At 44.0% G+C, this 11,218-nt stretch overlaps 1 protein-coding gene across 1 annotated transcript in view; it reads left to right on the top strand.

Annotated features, from left to right (window-relative positions):
* T265_10106 (hypothetical protein) overlaps positions 1-4,992 on the top strand; it is a gene marked incomplete at both ends in the record, with an annotated part of 8,304 nt that extends 3,312 nt beyond the window's left edge. The window contains 2 exons of the mRNA XM_009176378.1: positions 2,990-3,132; positions 4,570-4,992. Coding sequence (XP_009174642.1) covers positions 2,990-3,132; positions 4,570-4,992 — 566 coding nt within the window. The remainder of the gene's footprint in view (positions 1-2,989; positions 3,133-4,569) is intronic.
* Positions 4,993-11,218: the final 6,226 nt, after the last annotated feature.

The raw sequence follows: 11,218 nt of genomic DNA, 5'->3' as shown, positions 1-11,218 counted from the left end.
TTGAAGAGCGGTGTGATTTTCTGTCCTGTACAACAGCACTCTTGATAGTCTTATTAAACTTTGGCCTCAATCACTTGGAAGGTGAGGGTTTGTCATTTGAACTTGGACGGTAAATTCCACCCTGAAACATTGATTTCGTGGCTGCCGAAGTGGAACTTGAAAGCAATTTTGTACCAATACAACATCTTCAGCAAAGGATTATTGGTCTAAGGACAGTCTAAGTGATCTCACCGATCCGCTAGCAGTTCATTGACAAACCTTACATGAGATCATCACAAAAGCCTGAAATAATAAGAAAATGTCGTGATATTGAAGTCGAACGAAGGTTCTGGTACTAGGGTTTTACACAACACGAATTGTATTTCTAAATCAAATGTGATTTTATCCCAAGCTTACGAATTTACTGCCAGTAACTAGCCTGGAAATGTAACATTATGGCGAAGCACATTACTCCTGAGTTACGCAACTATCTGTTCTCTCAGCTTGTATCACAAACTGAGTCTGAACAACCGGATATCACCCTCACAGATTGCATGGTTTAGTGAAGACTTCCCCTAATGCTGTTTAACTGAGTGTCTTTACTACTCCTTAAAACTGTAAGAACGACCCAAATATACCAACGCTTGAGAAATGCCTACGGAATTCCAGCCTTATGTAGACTGCCGATAGTTTAAAGGGAGCAAGATGATTTATCGATACAAATGCTTTATCTGCAAACACGGCTCTCATTGACGCTGTAAATATTTTATTTGATTTCTTTGAGACCCAGCCATATCTTAAGCCGTTAAATATTTAAATCGAGGAAGGTCTCACCTTTTTACGTGATCAAAATCCTAAGTTTCATTTGCAACGGGACGGTGTGATGCTCTATGCTTATGAATTCAGTTGGACTAATCTTGGTAGATCCATTTAAGGCCAATTTACGGCACAGCGCACAGACTGATATTCAAGCTGTTTTCGTTTACAAAAGTTATTTGGATGATAGTTTACTCACTGCCCATCCAAACGTATTCTGTTTTTTATTAAACCTCATCAAAACAGTTTTACTTGTGAGTCTGAACAACAAAACTGGTCTCCCTTTTTGAAACCTCGCAGCCCGAAAAAAGCCAAGTGGTTTAGTGTCACATACCGTGTGCAGTACAGTACTCTTGCAATGCAAACGTTCACTGGTGTACATCTGTTCCTAAAGCCACATGAACCTGCACGCCGGGTATATTCATTGAGGATATTCTACTTCTCAAATGTATAATACGGTTTAATAAAGACCTGAATCGCATCACTGACAAGGGACTCCATTGAAAACTGCCTAGTACTGATGCATGAGCGCTGTTAATGAGAAAATTAGATGTCACACTGTGAGTGGCGAATTATGCCACACGTCTCAGGCTGAAACGATATTCCAAAGCGTACCAACAGCCGCTGTCCGAAACGACAGAGCTTGTTCTATCCGGTAGCCATTCTATCTAACAAGTGGCTTGCAGTTGCAGTGGAAATCCTATCTGGATAATCGGTTAAAGCCTTGAGAGACGGACCAAAAATTTGTGCTGTGCTGTGGATTGAGAACACTAACATAGTTTCAGTTGATTAATAGATCGGTTCATGGGATGCGAAGAATAGGAAATGCACTCATTAGTTCAGAGTAATGCAATCGGCCTAATAGATCAAAATTCCTCAAGGCATTATTGTTAAGTTGAGCAAAGCCAGTCCTATGCCCACAGAAATATTTGAGTGCAACCCTAAGATTAACGCAACTTTCTTCATTGACAAGATCGCGTTATATCTGAGATCCTGTCTAGTACTTGGTTTTCAGAATGTGCTCGGATCTTTCAACTTCCAGTGGAGAATTGATTTGTTCTCTGTTCACACTTTTGTAAACACAACCTTATGGAGACAAACTCTGAGCAGCGGAGCACATAATAAAGGTAACATAATGAGCAAGTCATGAGATGTATTGCTGGTTTCGATTGCGTCATACTCACGATATGTAAGACGATTCATTTTGGCAGCCTACTGGAAGGCAGAAGGCCCAATGAGGGTGTGGGTTCCCACAGAGTTGAAAACAGCAATGAATTCGGTCAACCAACTAAAAAAAGTCGGGCGAAACGTAAGAGTCTAATATTGTTAACAACGCACCAATGATGAAACGATTTATTAGCGAATATACACTCATCTGCAAACTAATTTGGTTCCTTCGAGAGACTCACCTGGAACCCAGCTGAATCTCTCGTTTATGATGTTCTCAGGCAACCGAATGTGCTGCACCAAGCCGCCTCATGTTTCAGTCGCTACGATATTTGAAACATCGCGATACATGTATATATTTGTAATGTACTACACATAAGGTTGCTGAAAATCCATCGAAAGCCCACGACCAAATGAGCGTATGTTTGCTTATTTCGTGTAATTTGGTTTCAAGTAGAACAAAAGGTTGACGGAAACCCGGGGACTGCGCCTACCTGATGAGCCCCAAGAAGGGCGAAACCGGTCGTGGGCTGTCGATGGATTTTCAGCAACCTTATGAGTAGTACATTACAGACGATTTATTGTTCAAAAGGAGTCACTTGCATACTGTCCATAACGTTTTTGCAGAAAGTTTTGCTTTCGTTTTCTTCTGTTTCATTTACCCGTTTCAAATCTGTCTGCATTTCCTCGTGGTGTCCCCAGCAAAATATGAACTTCGACACTTTATTTCTTTGGTATACAATTTGATGCAATGAGAAAATAGGTTGGATATAGCCATAAAAATGTGAGTGGATCCCTATTCGTTTCTTTTCACTGTTCTATGTTACATCTAGCTCCCCACTGGGAAGTCATGAAGCGACTTGCTAGGGCATGCACATTAGTCATGATGGCCATTGATGCCGAAAAACTGAGGACAGTGGGGGGAAAGCAGTGGATCTCAAGGCTTACATAAGCAATACATTGGTTCTCCCTAACGGTGAGGTTTTGGGTCCCCACAATGAAATGCCACTATTTCCCTTCCATGCAGTGATACCAAACAATCGAAAAAAGCGGCGACCCTACACGCGGTTCCAAACTTTGGCTCTGGAAAACGAATACATCGAAACCTCGTACATCACCAGACAGAAACGGCTAGAGATATCCTCTAGGCTGCACTTGAGTGAGAGGCAGGTAAGGTGTGGTTTTTATCCCCAACACTAATTCATCAACTTGAATGAATAATACTGATTTAAGGATAACTTCAGAAGCGGGATTTCACGGAGAAGGGAGAAAAGGGCACTAGCAAGGAAACCCGGTCCAGACTGGAAAACTTGGAGGCACTTACCTGGAGACATTAGTATTTCGCAAATGGGAGTCTCTGGTAAAGAGCATGGGGTCTAAGTCCCAGACCTTCCGTTAAGTGCTAAAACGCTCATCATTCGGTAATGTGATTAATTCAAAATTTTCTGAAGTACCCCTAGTAGTCTTCGGAGAAGGAAAAGACAACCCGCAAGTCGCGATTGGCTTCCATCTGGGAGATTAGCACACACACGACAAAATGATGTGAATCAGGCAAGTGAAGAGTAAGCGGCGTCAAAACTTGTTAATTACACTGTGGAGTGATCGTTTTTGGCTTAGCGGTATAGTATTTAACTATTAACCACAGAGCCATGAACTGTTGATAGTCTCCTACAGAAGCGAAACCATTCCACAGTGCTTTCCTACTTCTGAAGGTACGATGGCTTCCTCCATTGGATGTAAACTTTACTAAAATTTAAAACCGAAAAATCCGAACTTTGCAGTGTGGGACATGTATATAGGAAGCCATCAGGAACATTTCTTCGAAACCTAATCACTGATCTTGGGTGACGTAGATTCTGAGCACGACTACTGGTTTTAAATTATCAGTTTTAGTAGAATTTTGCCAGAGCTCTTGATAGCTCAGTGTCAAGGCACAGTCTACTGGCCGGATCATCCATATTTTAAACCCGACCCTGGTCTCTAGACCGTTCCTGCCATCCAGTTAAGTGCAAAACAAACTGACATGGTCGATGAGCACAGGAAAGTTGAACAACTTCCAACAACATGAAAAAGACAAGATGTAAACGCATGAATGCAAAGAAAGGGGGAACAAATAGATTACAGGCCCCAAATCTAATGCGATATTCAAACAAAAAGAAGCCAGTTTGGTGAAAAGTCCACCGAGAAAAAGGATTCCTCAACAGTGACCAAATAACCCCCCTCTCCATTGTACTTTTCTCCGTATTGATTGTTGTATATAATGACATCAACTAAACCAACCAAGAAAAACCTGCATGCACTTAATTTATACCAATCAAGGTAGATGACGGCGGATGCAACTTGTCTTAAGCATCAAGCGATATTAAGATTTAATTTGAATTCATGATTTCGTAATAGTGTTACAACACGTTAACCTGTCTCGGTCAAAAGTTGTTTTCTTCCTAACAAGTTAACTTCATCTACTGCCGAGCAGGACAAAAATAGTCAGCAAACGATTGTGAGCCTCAAGCACCCAGAGTTATTGGTCTGTCTCATCTGTTGTTCCCACACCACCAACCCGGCAAGACTGGGTGAAATGCATATGAATCTTTCCATCCTCCACCACAGGTGAAAGTATGGTTTCAAAATCGACGAATGAAGAGTAAAAAACTAGAATCGCGTGCCAAAGCGGGAATCATCGACATATATAACAAAGACCTGGAGATCGATGCACCCACAGCTACTGAACTACCTCGACCCCCTGAAAAAACAGAAATCCTCGAAAATGTGAATGAATCTCACATAAACAATGACCGAACAGACGGAAGTGCCACAACCAACTTTCCAAACTTTCCCGGATGCCCCTTTAAATTTTCAGCAGCAGGTTTGTCCCAATCGATATATAAGCCAACAAACTACTTTTATGGAGATACATGGTTCCTACCTGCAAATACAGCGTCACCATTGTCAAATGAAAATGAAAATGGGTTCGCGTACGGTAGTAGGGGAAAACCCCAGTTTCCCTCGGGTCAGACCGAGGAATTCACTTAGTAGTCCTTTATGTTATTCTGTTGATTTGAGGAACAGAGTTGCGCGGAATAAAATTTTTGTTTGAAGGCTCCTTCTAATTGCGTGTTACTTGACAGTGGAAAGCGTGATAAACCTGCCCTTTCTCAGAGGATTTCTCCTCTTGCCCAGCAAATTGCGTCAAACGAGGTAAGACAGAAAATGAAGTAGTTATCCAGCAGCCGGAGCTTGCCGTGGTTCACTGAATTGCAGACTCAGATTCCCCACCAGCAGATAAAGCAGCTGTCCAGAACACCGGCTGGCTACAAGGAACGGTTGTCGTCTCATTATAGACAGCGAGTTATTTCAAGAAAATGCACCACATAGATGGCTACACAGTTTTTATGGGGCCAGCCATCTTAACGGAGGTCCCGTTGTTGTGCTCCATTTTAGACTATTCCAAAGGCCGAAACTCCAAACTCCATTTATCGACACCCCGACCGCGAGAGTACACATTTGCAGTTAGGATAACTTTAAGATATAGTCATCAACGAAACAAGCTTTTGACAGACTGGAGAAGACGGGTTGCATCAGTGTATTGCACAGTGACACTCCTGCTTTCGCTTACTCTACTGGTTTCTGAGATAGAGTCAGTCTATATCAGAGATGTTTCTTAATATTGTTACTAACTAGTTTCAGTCGTCAACATCAAAAGTCGGTCACTGAGGTGGACAACAACTTGCATTCAGACAAGAAAACGGCGAAATCCTCAATCGGTCTATTAAGTGAAACCATTTTCGAAAACAATTAGCATAACCGCTGAGAATTCCAAGCCGATACTGCAGAAATAATGTGTGATTGGGGCTCACACTGAAGCCCCAGTTTGTGATTAGTGCTTCCTAATATGACCGCGTTTTTTTCACCGGTTGGTACTGTTCGCTTGTGTGTAGCTAGCGATCCTTGAACATTCTTTAGCGCTTTAACTTGACAAGAAACAGATGTCACCAAGACCGCTTCTAGCGTGTGGTTCTCCTTTCACAGGTCTAGCGACCTGACAACGCAATAAAGTCAGACCGATTGTCATACTCCGAGGACGAACAAGGTTTACAGAGTGAGTGAAATGCACCTTTTAGTGTCCGGTTAACCCACTCCGATTCCAAAGTCTGGGTTAGCTGCACAACTTCTTGATAACGCTGTATGGTTGCAGCTAGGTGACTCGGGAATCAATAATTTTGTCCCTCGCGCCTTCCCACAACTACCCTCAAAGACATACCACCACATGACCTCTATTGACGAGATCCCATAAGTGGTGACAATGAAAACGAGTTTTCCGTGCTATTTTGAGGTTGACGACCAATGGTTTGTCCGCTGAACGCCGATTCCAAATCGACAGCAATGATTAGTTGAGAACGGCCTTAGTAAACTGGGAGAATAGGATCAAACGTGGGTCCAAAGGTCACTATAGTGGTTCCGTTCGACAATTCTCAGCGCACTGCTGTTTCTTTAGATCGTACTCGTTCATGCAAAGGCCAGTGTTGATGAAAGCGGTGCTGAGGAGCAACATTTAACCATGCTAACGTTTATGAGGTGTCACTTATCAGGTCGCCTTCTCATGCCACGGATTACCGACAAGTGACCCAATTTCGTGTCTCAGAGAATAAATTGACCAACATCCGACGTTGACCACATGGGTATGAGGGCTATCTAAAGCCCGCGACATTGGAAACAGAAATGGAATGATATCTGTGAGATTCTTGCAACCAAATACCGCGATTTGAGACATTCAAGTAGTTATCTTGGTCTCATATGGGAGATAGTCAAAGTATGTAAGTGCACACACTCAGCATGGTTTCATGGTACATTGCCCCATCATGATGCACTACCGGCACGGTACGATTTAATTTCATCGTGAGTTGNTGAGCCTGCTGAACCTCCTGTTGGACAGAGAATAACAGACAGCTGGTCGCATCCAACAAAGTTAATGTAAGTTGTGCAGATTGCTTATATAGGAACCTTCAGAAGGTTACTAAAACGTTCCACCGCATATCGACCGCTCACTCTCCCTCACTAGCCGTTATTCTCATATTTAGCTTAGACGAGTTATTCCTACACAACACAACCAATCGCGCTGCGCCCACGTGTACAAATACTACGCGCCCCAGCCGTTGGGCCAGATTAACTCAGCTGTGCATTTTGCTAGGTTTGTGTTGCAGCGTGAGCTGATTTGCACCGTTGGCAGGTTGTCAAACGGAAACCGCAGTCTACTCTTGCATCCCACACGCGCACTAGGTGGTCAGTAGCCCTCAGTCCTGATTTCGCTAGTGTGAATGACAGGCCGTCACCTCGATCTTTGCCCACATGACGCCAAGTCCGGATAGAAAAGAACCCTAATATCACTAGAAAACTACACGATTACTACCGACATCTACCGCCTATGAAGTAAAATCTACAATAGATGAGATGATCGAACGCTGCATAGCTGGTTGGAAGGAATCGACCGAGAACCAAGAGGGATGGTTAGTTGAACACGGTGATCAGTGCCATAAAGAATCTGTGCGATCTACTGATGCCTAAATGCACACTTGGCTGTCAAAGTTTGTATGAGAAGGTGAGTAATCACAACAGTTCCTAAGGTTAAGTAAAACGCTACTCATTGATCTTGTTCGGGATCCCAACCTTCACTAGCGGACGCGCGTAACTGATTAATGCACGGTCGTGCAGTTAGGTAAGTAAGCTAAACCAGTACAACAGCGATGCCTTATAAGGGCGATACTAGTCCACCATGTCGAGCTCCGGTATACGTCTTTGTTTCTTCCTGTAATTCAAGGTTAAACACAATTTTACTTGAGGCATCCGGCGTTAAAGCGGTAGCCGCTCTAATAAAAACGTCATAAATTACTACCTTAGGTGTCAAGATCCCCCGGATATCGGCAGATTTTCATGAGGTTGAACCATCCCGCTTTCTCTCGAACAAAGCTGAGGTGTTTTCATATTTTCAGGTGTGAGTCATGTTCGGGTTAATTAGCACTAACAGCATTTTTTTGCCTAGCCGATGACAGAAAATCAGTTGCACGAAGAGGCCGAAGAGTGCACTATTCATGAACCTGAAAAGAGTAAGAATGTTTTTTCTCAGTATAGCGTAACCGGGGGACTAATGACAACAGGTCGGAACGATCGGGTTTGATTTAACCACGAGAGATTCACCGAGGTTCCAGGTGAGTCTCCCGCAAAACCAAAATTGTTTGCAAATGAGTGTATTTCGCTATTATAATTAATGGTACGAGAAGTTTGGAAGTTATTTCTGGAGCTAATGTGGATGATTCTCCAGTAGGCAACGAATATGCTCGCGCATGCAAGTAGAAAGGAGTATAAGGGAACACCGAGAACTCTACTGGACAATGGAGGCATATGAAATGGAGAAGACTTTTGTCGTCTAATACTACTTAATGCGGTCGACGGGTCGAAGGAAAGCAATCGTCAGCGAAAGGACGAGAGAAATGGGTGGTTGAGTGATCTCATTCGGAAAACGCCGCTTGGAAATGGTCCAAACCGTTCAAAAAAGATTTTGGTTGGCTCTTCTATGGAGGAAAATGTTGGTAGCTCAGTTAAGGTAGATGGTCGTTGGCTTATTCTCTGAGCCGGGCAATTTGATTGCAAACGTTTCATCACCAATCGAGGTGACACCATCAGTGCGTTATTGGGGAGCGTAGTTGTGCGTTGAGTAGTGTTGTGTGTGTGTTAATATACGTCCTGTTAACCTGGGGTGACCTTTGACCGCGATTAGTTGTTCGGTCGGGCGGTTCCATTGGTTGCTCTGTTATCCCGTATCCCCATTCGCCGATGTCCACGTGACCTTTGAGCTTGGCATCCATCGCCGTCGTAATCTGGTCGATGCTGGGATGACCTTTGTCCTTCCGAGCTCCGGCTTGTGGTCTTTATTGGTTTGATTCCGATGAGTTCCTTGTTTCTTTGTTTGTGGTCTTCCTTGGGTGTTCCGGTTGAGATGTTGCTCCTTTGCACGTAGAGGCGCGTAAATTGGATCCAGTTCGATGCACCGGTTTATTGAACCAGTCGTAGAGTACCATGCTTCCAGAAATTCTCCTCCGTGTCGCGTGTCTCCGCATGCCAAAATTTTCAGCGTTTTCCAGATTGAATTTGTGGCCTTCTCGGTTCTCGTGTATAGATATCAAGGACAGGGGGTCATGCCTCCTGACAGCCGCGTTGTGTTCCTTTTTTCGGGTGCATAACAATGGATATCCATTGTTCTGAACCACGCTGAATATATGGTTTTCCTCCTTCTTCCGGAGTTCTGTGGTGCTGCAGTGTCACTCCGCTCTCTTGAACAAGGTTTTGATACAGCTCTTTTTGTGGTTTACTGGAAGATTGCTGTTGTAGTTCAGTATTTGATCCGTATGAGCCTCTACGGTATACCGTACACCGTACCGGAACACCCAAGGAAGACCACAAACAAAGAAACAAGGAACTCATCGGAATCAAACCAATAAAGACCACAAGCCGGAGCTCGGAAGGACAAAGGTCATCCCAGCATCGACCAGATTACGACGGCGATGGATGCCAAGCTCAAAGGTCACGTGGACATCGGCGAATGGGGATACGGGATAACAGAGCAACCAATGGAACCGCCCGACCGAACAACTAATCGCGGTCAAAGGTTACTCCAGGTTAACAGGACGTATATTAACACACACACATAACACTACTCAACGCACAACTACGCTCCCCAATAACGCACTGATGGTGTCACCTCGATTGGTGGTGAAGCGTTCGCAGTTTTGTTGGCTATCTGCATTATAGGCCCTGGAGACAATGCATATGGTCAAACGGAATTTACACCATGCTTGACCGTCAGACCAAGAGATAAAGCGGCAATTATTGCTTCTGGGAATTGGGAAGCCATCAAAACTAGAGGGTTTGTAATCAGCTCTCTTCAACGAATCTCTGGTCGCCCACGCGACACAACGTATTGGTTTTATGTGCATGTCAACAACAATCTCCGTGATAAAAAACGATCAGCGAACACTGAAAACTAGGTGGCATTGGTCTCGTAGCCGTCCCAATCCTACACGGAGATATGTGAAAAACAATCTGCTTCCCGTCCAGTAGAAAGGTGTATTGATTACATATCCACTATCCAGTAAAGCCTGAAGCAGCGGCACCACTTCCAGCAGTCAACAGTGTTAGTCTTCCTTGACTTGAAGAGTGTCTTTGACCCTGTCGATCATCAGTCAATATGGCAGTGTCTGTGCCGCAGATACGTCCTCAGTAAACACTTAGCCTTCTTTGAGAAATATTACATCATATTCTGTGAGTGCTTGAAGGCTCACCGAGAAATCTCACTTAAATTCATTATATTCATTGGCATCAGGTAAGAATACATCCTTTTAGCGAATATACACTCAGTTGCAAACTAATTTGGTTCCTTCGAGAGACTCACCTGGAACCCAGCTGAATCTCTCGTTTATGATGTTCTCAGGCAACTGAATGTGCTGCACCAAGCCGCCTCACATTTCAGTCGCTATGATATTCGAGATATCGCGATACATGTATATCTTTGTGATGTACTACTCATAAGGTTGCTGAAAATCCGTCGGCAGCCCACGACCGGCTTCACCCTTTTCAGGGCTCATCAGGTAGACGCAGCCCTCGGGTTATCGTCAGCCTTATGTTCTACTTGGGACCGAAGTGCACGAAAGTTTATTCTACGTTGGACAAACTGGGAGGGAATTATGCACCCGAAAAAAGGGACACAACGCGGCTGTCAGGAGGCATGACCCCCTGTCCTTGATATCTATACACGAGAACCGAGAAGGCCACAAATTCGATCTGGAAAACGCAGAAAATTTTGGCATGCGGAGACACGCGACACGGAAGAGAATTTCTGGAAGCATGGTACTCCACGGCAGAATCGATCAACCGGTGCATCGAACTGGATCCAATTTACGCGCCTTTACGTGCAAAGGACCAACATCTCAAGTAGAACATAAGGTTGACGGAAACCCGGGGACTGCGTCTACCTGATGAGCCCCGAAAAAGGCGAAACCGGTTGTGGGCTGTCGACGGATTTTCAGCAACCTTATGAGTAGTACATTACAAAGATATAAAACGTATACTTTTTTCTGTATGGCTATCATCGATGTTATCATGAAAGAGTGACACAGATTTCACTTCTCGTGGAGTCGAAATGCTTTCAGGGGGTTGGCCCACAGATATCGGATACAAAGTCGATATGGCCCTTGTTGGATCTTCTGCT

Source organism: Opisthorchis viverrini (genome assembly GCF_000715545.1).
Source record: "Opisthorchis viverrini unplaced genomic scaffold opera_v5_333, whole genome shotgun sequence".
In the NCBI taxonomy this organism is placed as follows: Eukaryota; Metazoa; Platyhelminthes; class Trematoda; order Opisthorchiida; family Opisthorchiidae; genus Opisthorchis; species Opisthorchis viverrini.
Note: the sequence above shows the minus strand (reverse complement) of the source record. Positions and strands in the feature narration are given on the sequence as shown.